The sequence below is a fragment of the Magnolia sinica genome, chromosome 15, assembly GCF_029962835.1.
Source record: "Magnolia sinica isolate HGM2019 chromosome 15, MsV1, whole genome shotgun sequence".
In the NCBI taxonomy this organism is placed as follows: Eukaryota; Viridiplantae; Streptophyta; class Magnoliopsida; order Magnoliales; family Magnoliaceae; genus Magnolia; species Magnolia sinica.
In genome coordinates, this window is record NC_080587.1 from 40,251,628 (window position 1) to 40,266,259 (window position 14,632).

A 14,632-nucleotide genomic window follows, 5' to 3' on the forward strand; every position below is an offset into this window, starting at 1 on the left:
CCTTTGTTATGATGCTTGTGCCTAAATCGGCGCTTGTTATGGAACTTATGCTTATAGTAAAATATTTAAGGGCTATTCATATGCTTTATGATCTCTATTCAACAGTGAACACAGGCATGCAAGACTGTTGTATCATTGCTTCCCATGGGGTCACTTCCGGATGTTTTAGATTCTAGAGGCTTAGCCAGCCACGTTATTCATCCTTAGAGCTTTCCTATATCATAGTATTAATGATGAGGACATCGTGCACACGCACGCCCGCACAGCTCCACCCCTACGCACGTATGTACGCAGAAGGAGGACCCCACCATCGATCTGGCTCGATGACGACGTCCAGGGAGGGCCTCCTAGCTAAAAGACAAGTTTTGGTTCAGAAAAGTGGCCCGATAGTCAAGAAAAGCCCACTATGGGATCTCATGATCGTGGCCCACTCGTCGGATTGGTTTTATATTTTAGGTTTTACTTATTATTATTATTTAGAACATGGTGAACGCTGTAGATTTCCTTGTTTGGTTTTTATTTTAGTTTACTTCATCGCCAAGTAATAGGTGTCGCACATGGTGCGAGTTTTTGGGTATAGGGTTCTCCCTATAAATAGGCACCCCTTGTAGTTCTTTTCATTCATTGAAGTTAATAAAAAATTCCTGCTTTATTTTTCTACTCTCTTCGTGAGTTGTGGAAAAATTCAAAAGTGGGTGCGAAGCCCTCCCTTTTCGAAGGGCTAACTACCGTGGTGCGAAGCCACATCGATCCCAATTCACCCCTATCTTCCATCATCTTTTTTTTCCATCGTCCTCCACCATCCGTACTTTGAAATTGTCATTTTGTTGCATCAGATTTCTTCATTACAGCAGGTTTTCAGATTTCAGCCCGCAGGCGAGCTGAAACTTCGGTGGAGCACCACGCACAAACCGTACATCGGATCGAGCTGAGATTTGAGGGTTTTGGAGTCTATCCTGGCCGACTAGGGCCAAGGTGGCATTTTTCTGAATAGTGGGCCCCACACGTGCGGCCGGGATCATACGCACGTCCGTCTGGGCCATTTTGCTATCCACACGAGAGATCATCTTTTGCCTCAGGTTTTTATCCTCTTTTATCCTCTCATAGCCATTTTTCATGAATCCTAACCCTAGATTACATCTAATTGATTTGCCCCTTTTTATCACCTTAGGGTTCCTTGAATTGAAATTAGAAAATCCCTTGGATTAGAGACTGATTTTTATGCATGAGTAGTTGATTTTATTTCCTTTTGACATCGTTTGGTTTATAATTTTTATTGGTCCAGTCCTAGCCTGTGTCGGCTTGGACCCGCATAGATTCTCCTTTTTAATTGAATGTTTGGATTTTCATGTGGGACGTGGAATTTGTGTGATTGTTTTTGAATTGGTAGGATCTAAGCCTGAAATCTTGCATATCATATTTAAATTTCCATGTCCTGCATCAAATTTGGTATCAAAGCCTAGGGTTCTTGTAGGGGAATTCACCACATATTTAGGGTTTAGTTTGTTTGAGTCCTTCATGCATTCAGTCCATCATATATAGCTAAATTTTAGTAACAGTGTGTAGTCTCCTTCATATAGAGTCTCGTAGGGTCATTTAGTTTTTTAGACGCATATAGTTGTCATAGCAGGTCCTTAGGTTGAGCAAGTCAGTGTATGCCCACACGTATGGGTCGTGGTTTCGGTTTGTACTCCACACTAAACATGGAGCAACTACAAGAAACAGTGGCCAAGTTAGCCTAGCAAGTTGAGTCCTTGAATAAGCATTTGGAACAACACATAGATAAACGCCTCGAAGAAATAGAGGCCTCCTTCAGGGCAAACCCCACCACTGGAGAGGATGCCCAATCTCAGGCAGTTGGTCAGGAGGTTAGACCAAGGAATGGAGGCGGCCAAGGAGTTGGTCATGGACACGTACCTGTGCACCCACCCCGTGAAGGACATCATGATCAATATGACCCAGATGCACAACTCCTCAAAGGAGTTAGGGTAGATGCCCCTACTTTTGATGGCCACTTGTACCCTAAAGCTTTTTTAGATTGGTTGGCGGATATGGATCACTATTTTGAGTGGTATGATATGTCGGATGCTCAACGAGTCCGATTCGCCAAGATGAAGCTTGTGGGTCAAGCAAAGAGGTTTTGGGCGATGGTTGAGCGAAAAAAAGAAAGAGCGAGGGAACTTCCAATAGTCCATTGGGGAGAAATGAAAGAAACGCTAAAAGAGAAGTACCTCCCTTTCTCTTATCGCATGCGGTTGATTGAGGAGTGGCAGTCTCTTCGACAGGGTTCCATGAGTGTTGTTGACTATATTGAAAAATTCGAAGAGTACTCGACCCGCTGTGAGGTTGATGAGGACCCCGTACTCACCCTTGCTCGTTTTAAAATGGGCCTCCGTTCTGACATTAGGAGAGAATTGCTCGCCAAAGACATACACTATCGAACAGTTGTACCAAGTAGTGTTAGATGTCGAGTAATACCTTAAAGCATCTGTGGGAAGGCGGTTTGACTTTCGCGAATCCGGTACTAAGGCCAACCCCTCTGGGGCTAGACCTAACATGGGATTCCAAAACAAACCTTCCCCTAATGTTCAGCCCAGACCTAAGGATGATAAGGGTAAAAAGATTGTCGAGTCTAGTTCACGTGGAAGTGGGGCCACTAGGTGTTTTAGGTGTTAGGGGTTTGGTCACTTTGCTCACCAGTGCGGCACGAGAGAGGGCACCAAAGTACTTATTGATGGGCAAATAGAAGTAGTGCCCCCAGAGAGTGATAGTGAGGAGGAATATGAGCCAGTTGAAACCCTTAGTGATGAGGAAGAGGGAGCACAAGAGTCCTTGACCCTCGCAATTGTGCGTTGCGCCCTGGCTCAAGCCAAGAACACTATGACTGGCGCCGCAACACGATCTTCTACACTTATGCAAAATGTGGGGAAAAGAGCTGTAAGATGATCGTGGATAGCGGTAGTTGTGCCAACGTGGCATCGACTAGCACCGTGAGTCGTTTGGGCTTGAAGCTGGAAGCCCATCCTCAGCCCTATAGAGTCTCCTGGGTTGATGAAACATCCATTCCAGTCTCGCACCGCTGTCTTGTCCCTATTCAGTTCGGATCTTATAAAGACAATTTGGTGTGATGTTGTTCCTATGGATGTGGGCCATGTCATTCTGGGTAGGCCGTGGCTCTATGACAAGGATGTTACCATATTTGGTCGTTCAAATGTGTGTACATTCTAGTTTGAGGGCAAGAAGGTCAAGCTAAATCCTCTACCACCCAAGAATACAACTGGAAAAGAGTTCACCACACAGAGTGGTGTGAGCGGCCCAAAAGAAGTGGAGTCGAAGTCCAAGTCCAAACCGCTCCATATTTTGAATGCTAAAGACTTTGAGCGAGAGACGGAGGCGGACTCGATGATATACGCCCTTGTGGCTAGGGAGAGTGTACCAGAGACTAGCGTAGAGTTACCCACTGAGGCCATTCAGGTAGTACACGAGTTTTGTGATATTTTTCCTGATGATTTACCGAATGAGCTTCCCCCTATGAGGGATATACAACATGCCATTGATTTAATCCCCAGGGCAACTCTACCAAACCTCCCACATTACAGAATGAGCCCGAAGGAGCACGCTGAGTTGAAGAGGCAGATTGATGAACTCCTAGAGAAGGGTTTCATTCGAGAGAGCATGAGTCCGTGTGCCGTGCCCGCCCTTCTTACACCTAAGAAGGATGGCACATGGAGGATGTGTGTTGATAGTAGGGCCATCAACAAAATCACAATCAAGTATCGATTTCCCATACCGCGTCTTGATGACATGCTAGATATGATGGCTAATGCTACTATCTTCTCAAAAATTGACCTCAAAAGTGGGTATCACCAAATCTGTATACGCCCTGGTGATGAGTGGAAGACGGCCTTCAAGACGAAGGATGGGCTATATGAGTGGCTAGTTATGCCTTTTGGGTTAACTAATGCCCCAAGCACTTTCATGCGTGTGATGACCCAAGTGTTGAGACCCTTCATGGGGAAGTTTCTGGTTGTATACTTTGATGATATCTTGATTTATAGCATGACTAAAGAGCAACACCTCAACCATTTGAGGCAGGTTTGTGGGATCCTTAGGGCCGAGAAGTTGTACGCCAACCTAAAGAAGTGCGCGTTCTTGTCTAGTAGTGTGATCTTCTTAGGTTTTATTGTGTCAGCTGAGGGCGTATCGGCGGATCCCGAGAAGGTCAAGGCCATTGTTAATTGGCCTGAACCCCGCAATATTCATGAGGTGCGCAGCTTTCATGGCTTAACTACTTTTTATAGGCGGTTTATTCGAGGCTTCAGTTCCATTGTGGCTCCCATCACGGACTGTATAAAAAAGGGAGAGTTTCAATGGACAAAGGCCGCCTCGAAGGCCTTTAAGGAGATAAAGGTCAAGATGACCGAAGCTCCAGTTACGCGACTTCCAGATTTTTCAAAAGCTTTTGAAGTCGCATGTGACGCGTCAGGAGTCGGCATAGGAGGAGTACTTAGCCAGGAAGGGCACCCTGTCGCCTTTTTTAGTGAGAAACTGACTGAGGCGAAACAAAGATATTCCACTTATGACAAGGAATTCTACGCGGTAGTGCAATCACTACGCCATTGGCGACATTACCTGTTACCGCAAGAATTCGTCTTGTTCTTAGATCACGAGGCCTTAAGATACTTGAACTCTCAAAAGAAATTAAGCCCCAGGTACGCTAAGTGGGTTCAATTCCTTCAAGAGTACACTTTTGTGCTTAAGCACAAGGCCGGTGTAGAGAATAAGTCTGCCGACGCGTTGAGTCGTCGAGTCGCATTACTCAACTCCATGAACGTTGAAGTTACGGGCCTTGAGAGCATCAAAGAAGAGTATTCTGAGTGTCTAGATTTTGGAGTTGTGTATATGTCTTTATTAGAGAGTCCGTCAGGAGCTAACAGTGAGTATTTGATTTTGGACGGATATTTGTTTAGGAGTGACCGCTTGTGCATACCACGCACCTCCCTTCGCGATTTTCTTGTTTGGGAGTTACATTCAGGGGGGTTGCAGGTCATTTCAGTCGTGACAACACCATTGCCCTATTGGAGGATAGATTTCATTGGCCAAGCCTCAAGCGGGATGTGGCCAAAATTATAGGGCAATGTCGCACTTGTCAACTGGCAAAGCAGAGGAAACATAATACAGGATTATATACACCTTTGCCAGTCCCATTCATCCCTTGGCAGGACATCAGTATGGACTTCATGCTTAGACTTCCCAAGACTATTCGAAAGCATGACTCCATATTCGTTGTCGTGGACCATTTCTCTAAAATGGCCCACTTCATTCCTTGTTCTAAGACCTCTGACGCCTCTCATGTTGCCAAGCTATTCTTTAGTGAGGTTGTCAAACTGCATGGGTTACCAAAAACCATAGTGTCTGACCGTGACATGAGATTCATGAGTTACTTTTGGAAGACACTATGGCACATGATGAATACTAGGCTCCAGTTTTCTTCTGCCTACCACCCTCAGACTGATGGCCAGACTGAGGTGGTTAATAGGAGCCTAGGGAGTTTACTTCGATGTTTAGTGGGGGAGCATACCAGGACATGGGACGCCGTACTACCCATAGCCGAGTTCGCATACAATAGTTTTGTTAATAGGTCTACAGGTCTAAGTCCTTTTGAAGTCGTTACTGGTTATAAGCCCAGGAAACCTATTGATCTTATCCCCATGTCATTGTCCCATAGGCTATCAGAGTCTGCAGAGTCTTTTGCGCATCACATACATTCATTGCATCAAGAAATCAGGCGAAAGATCACTACTAGTAATGAGCATTACAAATTTTCTGCAGACCTACATAGACGTTTCAAAGAGTTCAATGTTGGAGACTGTGATGGTCTGTATCAGGCCCGAGCGGTACCCTCCAGGGGCCGTTCGTAAGTTACACGCGCGTAGCGCTGGGCCCTTCAAAATTATAAAGCGAAACGGTCTCAATGCGTATGAGGTAGATCTTCCACCTTCCATGGGAATTAGTTCCACATTCAATGTGGAGGATCTAGTTGCTTTTTAGGGACCCACTGATACTTTGTTCGGCCCATCGCCCACCCATCCTGATGTCCCAACCTTACCCTTTGATCCATGGCCTCTTTCCGATCTTTCATCCCAGCCTCTGCCTCTCATACCTAGCCTTCACACACCCAGAGAGGAAATAGAGGATATCCTGGACCATGAGATAATTTTCACATCGGATGGCGGGTTTCAGAAATACCTAGTTAAATGGAAGTCACACCCAACTTCGGACAGCGCATGGCTTACTGAGGAGGAGCTTCAGAGACTTGATCCCGACATCCTAGAGCGGTTCAGGAGTTTTATTTCGCCAGTGGCAAAATCTTCGCAGCCGGGGAGAGTTGATGAGGACATCGTGCACACGCACGCCCGCACACCACCCCTACGCACGTACGTACGCAGAAGGAGGACCCCACCATCGATCTGGCTCGAAGACGACGTCCAGGGAGGTCCTCCTAGCTAAAAGACAAGTTTTGGTTCAGAAAAGTGGCCCGATAGTCAAGAAAAGCCCACCATGGGATCTCATGATCGTGGCCCACTCGTCGGATTGGTTTTATATTTTAGGTTTTACTTATTGTTATTATTTAGAACATCGTGAACGCTTTAGATTTCCTTGTTTGGTTTTTATTTTAGTTTACTTCATCGCCAAGTAATAGGTGTCGCACATGGTGCGAGTTTTTTGGTATAGGGTTCTCCCTATAAATAGGCACCCCTTGTAGTTCTTTTCATTTATTGAAGTTAATAAAAAATTCCTGCTTTATTTTTCTACTCTCTTCGTGAGTTGTGGAAGAATTCAAAAGTGGGTGCGAAGCCCTCCCTTTTCGAAGGGCTAACTACCGTGGTGCGAAGCCACATCGATCCCAATTCACCCCCATCTTCCATCATCTTTTTTTTCCATCTTCCCCCACCATCCGTACTTTGAAATTGTCATTTTGTTGCATCAGATTTCTTCATTACAGCAGGTTTCCAGATTTCGGCCCGCAGGAGAGCTGAAACTTTGGCGGAGCACCACGCACAAACCGTACATCGGATCGAGCTGAAATTTGAGGGTTTTGGAGTCCATCCCTGGCTGACCAGGGCCAAGGTGGCCTTTTTCTGAATAGTGGGCCCCACACACGTGCGGCCGGGATCACACGCACGTCCGTCTGGGCCATTTTGCTGTCCACACGCGAGATCATCTTTTGCCTTAGGTTTTTATCCTCTTTTATCCTCTCATAGCCGTTTTTCATGAATCCTAACCCTAGATTACATGATCCCTAACTGATTTGCCCCTTTTTATCACCTTAGGGTTCCTTGAATTGAAATTAGGGAATCCCTTGGATTAGAGACTGATTTTTATGCATGAGTAGTTGATTTTATTTCCTTTTGACATCGTTTGGTTTATAATTTTTATTGGTCCAGTCCTAGCCTGTGTCGGCTTGGACCCGCATAGATTCCCCTTTTTAATTGAATGTTTGGATTTTCATGTGGGACGTGGAATTTGTGTGATTGTTTTTGAATTGGTAGGATCTAAGCCTGAAATCTTGCATATCATATTTAATTTTCCATGTCCTGCATCAATTAACAATCATTTGTTTAGAGATGATGTTGATCATTTGATTTATGTTCCATGCCTACTTGTGCGGTGATCAAAGTTTGATACCATGACTCTCCAGTATAGCATTCATGATGTCTTGAACACTACCAGTGTGTGGCACTGTCCATCCTATCCACATCATTCTGCAGTAACCTTGGGTTGCTTGTCTTCTATCATGTAGTAATGTGTTCTCCATCATAAACACGGTTCGGCTCCCTGTCTTGAAGATAAATGCACAAAACATCCATATTATTATGCATTTGTATCCGTTCATCTTACATTGATAACATCATGAGTTTTATACTGGAGAGATCATTGCTAAAACGGTGTACCTACATCTATCATTTCACCGTGTGAGGTACATGGAGCTTCAAGTAGTTGATCACAAATTTCATGAGGATCGTTCCGAGTCTTGCTCTATATATTTTGAATGTAAGAAGCAGTGTATTAAATGGTGCCCATAGCATAGTGGTAGCATGCGCTACGTAGCATAGCGTTGCCATAACACTATGAAGTATACCCAATTGTGCAAATCCCCTGTAACGTACATTACATGGGCTGTAGCGTACACTACAGCTACGTAACTTGTAGTGTAGGTAGCGTACACTACATTCCACATGTTTTTTTTTTTTTTTTTTTTTTTTTATTATTTAAATTTTATATGTATGTAAAATGGTGTAAAACTCATATTATAAGAAAATCTTATAATGTAAAATTGAAACTAAAATTGCTTTATTGTTTTTAACTTAAAACAATGGTGATTTCTTTATTAAAACATGTGTTGACTCATAACATAAAGATAACTTAAAAATTTAAGTTAAAAGAAAAGAGTTCAAAAGAGGGTTTTCAAAAACCCCTCTTTTAAACCCTAGCTTCCGTCGCAACTGCTCATACGCTTCTTCAAATCTATCGATCTAGAAGGCCTTTGAAGGGGATTTTTTGGCTGATCATTGGAGCCTATGATAGTCTGTTTGCTATATTTTCAAGAACATTGGAGTTGAAATGAAGGAGAAATCAAATTTCCCCCTTTCTGCCTCCGCATGGCTACGAAGTCACAAATTTCAGATTTTTGATTGATTAAATCTCTTCTTCAACTTGCAAGAGATATATTCTTGCCCTTTAATGAGTTCCTTTTCATTTAGAATGAATATTTATTAGTTATTTTGTTTTTTTTTTTTTTTTTCATTTCAAAATGCCAGTTATCATCCAATATTTGTATGATAGGGTTGGTATGCAATTGTTTTATTGTATTTGCTTTTTTTGGGTAGTAGTAGGCATTGTTTTCTATGGTGTAACCCACGTTGAACCCACTGTAGGTTGTGTTTGGGTGTGGATATGCATTGTTTTCTATGGTATGGCACACATGGAGCCCACTAAGGTGTGCGTATGGGTCGATGTGCATTGTTTTCTATGGTGTGGCCCAAGTGGTTTGCATAGAAATTTGTTGATGTGATAATTATTTGATTGATTTATATGTTGATTAACTTTTGATAAATGATAATTAATAACTTATTTGAACATGCTTATACTAGAAAAAAATTTAGGCATTTTTATATTTTTCCTTACTATTTATCATATCTTTTCTATGCTGATGCACCCATTCTATTGGTATTTGGGCTTTCGTCTTGACTAATCATCTATAAAATAAAGTTCTCGATATGTTATACGGCTATATCTAGATAGCTAGACCGCTAGACGAGCATACTTAACCGTCTAAATCAGTCACTCATTCAAGGTTGGATAGATTGTAATACCTTCATTTTTCAATTTAAATGCTACGCCGAAATTCCGGCAGCATCTCCCCTTATCTCTCCAGAATATATTAATCTTGTATTTGATTCCCATGTCAATCATCAACACAAAGTGTGGACATTTGACGACGGAAATAAATACATGAAATATATACATAGAGAAAAAGGAGAGACGAAACCAGAACAGGCATATGCATTTAAATTGGAATAAATGAAGACATTACAATCTATTTAACCCTGAATTGTCCAAAAAGGGACAATTTGAGAATTTCTATGCATCCAAGAACACACTGAATCTATGTCTGGCAACATAGAAATCCTCAAATGGGCAACTGATTATCTTATACTACAACTAGAACAATAAAAATAATAATAAAACCTAATAATCAAACAATAAATGAATTGAAAGTGTAATCTGAAAGATGAATGCTAAGTGTAATAACTTGAGTGCACTAAGCATTCCTCAACCCAAATACCAAATCCAATTAAGCTATTGAAACCCAACTCTAGCTACTAAGCATCCAACAAAGATAAAAGAATAACTATATTAAGTCTGGGGGAGTGTCATGGTTGATACACAGGCCCTAAAAAATTTCTCAACATGGAACACGAGTAACAAAATTAAACTGTCCAAATTATAACCCAAAATATACATGAACAATACATTAAAATTCACATTTAATTGATATTTCAAATGAAAGATTATTAAAAGTCCAACAAATGGATGAGATGATATATATTCAACTGGTGCAAATTCAACAAACAAATACTATCAGTCAATCTAATTTAGTAATTTTGAGAACTGATAGTAATTCTCTCAATATTATCAGTTTATTACAAGTTCTCAGTGGCAGTGTATCAACCATCACACTCTGCTAGAGTGTTAAATACCTCCTTATTAGAACAAGTCTCAATTATTATCTTAATCAACCTTAATTTTAATTTCCGAAATCTTAAAGAAATCTTTTATCAACTAAGAGGGAAATATAAATAGATTAGTTATATGTTACTCAGGATGTTCATGATGCTTGATACACATGCATTTATAAATTGTACACGTGGCATATTTAATCATATTTATATACGATTAAAATAATAATTCTTACCTGATGGACGGACAGGGGCACCGGGCAGGGGTGGGACGAGTTGCGGACGGGGCAGGGCAAGGATGAGCTGCGGACAGGGGCGTCGGGCAGGCCAGGGACGAGCTGTAGCCAAGGGCGTCGGGTAGGGCAGGGACGAGCTACGGACAGGGGCGTCGGGCAGGCCGTGCGGGTTAGGGTTTTTTAAGAGGGTTTTTTTTTTTTTTTTTTTTTAAGGGGAACGTCGGAACGACCGAACGAGAGAGAGAACAGGGGCAGCGACGAGCTGAGGCACTGGACAAGGGCACCGGGCAGGCAGGGACGAGATGAACGGCAAGGACTAGCACCGTCGGACAGGGGAGTGAGAGAGAGGGAAGAAGAGGGATGGGCCGGACGGCGGACAGCACCGCTACATCGGGCAGGGTCACAGGGGAGAGAGAGAGAGAGAGAGAGAGAGAGAGAGAGAGAGAGAGAGTATTTGGGTTTTTTCGAATGGGCGTTGGGAGGGAAGGTATTTGGGTTTCGAATGGGTGGGTTGCTGTGAAAATGACTGGAAAAAGGGGGCGTAGGGTTTTTTGTTTTTGAGGTGGATATATATACTCCTGTACAAGTCGAGTACCGAGTCGAGTACTGCCCAACTCGTACTCTACTCGAAATCAGAACGAGTATACAAAACCCGCATGTGCTCGGCTCAAACTCATGACGAGTCGAGTCGAGAAACTTATTATGCATGCACCTCTTTTGCAATTATTTGATTCCTAAATATGCAAATATGTGTATTTTAGCATCTCCTGAAGTTTCATTGAGAAATTCTACCATTTCCTCGTGTTTCCTCGATATTTCCCTCAGCCAGCTACACATTTCCAGGTATCAGCAATAATATCAGCGATATCGATACATGTTTCTACATCCCCAGCCATCAATACATGTAACGATATCAATACTACAAACACTGTACGTTATGAGGTTACATGGCTATCTGAAGACCATGCCTCTCTAGATACTTGATACGAGGCATACGCTAGTTTCCTGATGCCCAGCCGAGATGCCTGAATGCCAAAGGGTACCACGCTATTGAAACACTAGAATGCTACAGCTTGATCGATGGTCTAGACACTTTGAAAACAAGGACAGAGATTAGGATTTCATGAATCATTGGCACATGCTATTCTGTATCATGAAGCATGCATGTAACTGGCTACTTCAATGATTTCTACCTTTTAGTCAAGGGTTTTTCCCGACGGTTTGTAGTTGAGGCTTGTGCCAGATCAGGGCCTAGAATGTATTTTTCCTAGAATAAATAAAAAAAACCTTTCGACAAGGCATTTTTGGGTGCAGATGTTTCGTATTGATACCCTAATCTGACTAAATAAAAATTGTACCACAAATGTGACTTTCTTTAAACAATTGTAAATGGAGGTACCTTTTGATTGTCCATCATGGCTTCTTCTTCTTCTTTTTAAAGGTTTTCCCCCTCTTCTTGTGCACGCATGTGTTTGACATACAAAAGAAACGGATTTGAGTGCCTCCCATGTAATGACGTGTGTTATAATTCAAATTATACTGTTTTTTTTTTTTTTTCTCTTCTATTATCTATTTTTTGAGTGATTGGAATCGTAACATATTATAATCATATTAGAACTAATTCAATTCCCAACTTGTTGTATGCCCAATAATGAGTTATCCAAATGGACTAACATCTAAGAAAGCTGTTTCGTAGTCATTTTACTAGATTATCCATTGCTGATAATTGAGTTCATGGGATTGGAGTTATCATGAAAGATTTAAGAACATGGATAGTCATTCCCAAGGGGAGTAGGGAAAGGAACTCTTCTGTTGCATGGTTATGATTCATGTTCTCATGGTTGCGATGCCTCACGTGTCAACATCTATTATGACTGTTTGATGCCTGGCATAAAGCAATTAGGTTGTCGAAGAATGAGAAGGACATTTTTTTTTTCATTTTCCTTTTTGTACCTGGGCTTCCTGTCTTCGAATTTGCAGAGTGATTGGACAGGACAGATTCGTAAAATTTAAACTACAATTTACTATGAGCAATACGGATGCATTTGGATGCACAAGTGAATTGCATTATGAAACGTGAGTTCAATCAAGTGGAAATGACAGAGGTAGATGCATTTCCTAGTATCATAACGAGGAAATGGCCATCAACTGTACTTATTTTTGATAGGGCATCAGGGTTACTGCCTCTCCAAACACCACAGTAAGGAGACTGTCTCCCAGGCTACACCTTGGGAGAGCGGGTATGTGCCAACTGGGCTCCTTAGCTGGGTCTATCAATTGTGGCTATGTTTCCTTACAATTTGAGAGTAACATAATTGGAATTTGGAGCATAGACCCTCAATAAGAATGTCAGGTAAGGAAATTACAGTTTGGTTATTTCCACTTTATTAGACTAGTATTGCGATTGAATTCAACAGTGTTTACCAAATTGCACCTGAAATGATGGTTTTCTGACAGGGCTTCTTGAGAAATTTGCTATATGATTTTCAGGTAAGCCTGAATGTCAAGGCAGAAAATCTCAAGTGCCAACCCAATCAACTAGAAAGAGTGCTCGGAAAGCTTATAAAGAAGAGGCAAGTAAGGATAAATCAGATTTCCTGAAATCGAATACAATTGACACCTTTTACCCTAGTAAAGTAAATAGGAATACAGGCAGCCCTTGTCCATGTAGTGACGATGACCAAGCAGTACCTGTGCAAACAGCTGAGCCAAGGAAGAAGCGCAAATCTGCTCATGTAGAAAGTAATGAATCTCAAAAACATGAGAATAACTATGCAGTTATAATTAACTGTAAGCGATGGTATGCAAATGAGGAGGATGAAGAATACGTTGAGCCTCTACACAATAAAAGAAGTGAACGGCGGGCGAAACAGAGGCTCTTGAAGAATCTGACTGGTGTTAGCGTTGAGGTTGAAGCTACAGATGATGCCTCCCATACAAGTGGTAATACAGGCAACAGCATCTCACCATGGCTTTTCAAGAGCCACAGTATTCCAAGTGAAGGTAAAGAGGAATGTGATACAAGTATAAACAGTGGGAAAGGACATACACAGGTGTTTGGGGCTGAAGATGTGAATGATGGTATTGATCACTTTCAGAAAGGTCTCCATACGTGCGATGAGGATGACGATGATGATGATATGCATTTGGATACATGTCAGACACGTCAAGAGTTTGCAGTGGGCTCATCAACCTTGAATTATGGTCCTGTGACTTGCCAAGGTTCAGCTGACGTTTCAGGTGATTGTAGAAAAACTACACTAGGCAGGGATGGTGATAGCATCGTTGATGTATCCGATGACTGATCAGTCCCAAATATAGTTTTGACCTCTTCTTTTATTGGAAAGGATACATGGTTTTTATTTTTGGGTGTGAACGTTAACTCTTAAGATATTACTTCCTTTCTTTTATGTACAAAATTGTGCATTTTGCGGTGGTGTGGCCACTTCTTCTTCTTGTTCCTCTCTCTCAAACATTACCTTTTTCTGGGTTTGTGGAATTTCTACGGATGGAATTTTAGAACAAGAAAATATGGAGCTAGTGCAGCTTCTCAAAAAAAAAAAAAAAAAGAGAAAAAAAAGAAAGATGGATGTTCTATGCAGCACAGGCTTTATTAGAGGCCTAAATGGTCTTTATTAAGGGATTAGGACCGAGTCCTCCCTCACATCCAGCTTCTGGGACCAACCCAACCCAACCCCTCTTTTATTCTCATTCCAAAGTACCCCCTTGCGTTTTCAAGCGCCAACAAATTCCAATGTTGAACACTGTGTATGAGCTATCATATAAGTGTGCCATCATCACCACTTTTGAATGGTTGTGACTTATCAACTGAACGCCGTTGCATTTACAAGACCCTGTTAATCTGTACAAACCAAAATGACATGAATGGCTTTTCTGTCGAAACCACACTCTTTTAACTATTTCTGATTGATTGACATGATTAATCCACTTATTACCTCATTACCATAACTTCAGATGCGAATGTGTCATGTGTCAGAATTTATTTATAAATAAATAAATATCTGAACAGACTGTCTTCCGGTTGATGGGCAAAGCCAAAGATTACCCCAATCATACGATGCAAGGACTCGTCAATGTAAGCCTGAATGTCAAGGCAATAATCTATGGTCACTGGCATTCGTCAATGTAAAC

The 14,632-nt window shown here is 41.9% G+C and overlaps 1 protein-coding gene across 4 annotated transcripts in view; it reads left to right on the forward strand.

Annotated features, from left to right (window-relative positions):
• LOC131226615 (uncharacterized) overlaps positions 1-13,842 on the forward strand; it is a 39,101-nt gene extending 25,259 nt beyond the window's left edge. For 2 of the 4 annotated variants that reach the window (XM_058222194.1, XM_058222193.1), the window contains one exon: positions 12,971-13,842. In XM_058222194.1, coding sequence (XP_058078177.1) covers positions 12,971-13,785 — 815 coding nt within the window. In that variant the 3' untranslated portion in view covers positions 13,786-13,842. The remainder of the gene's footprint in view (positions 1-12,970) is intronic. The other 2 variants (XM_058222195.1, XM_058222196.1) reach the window with 2 other exon arrangements.
• Positions 13,843-14,632: the final 790 nt, after the last annotated feature.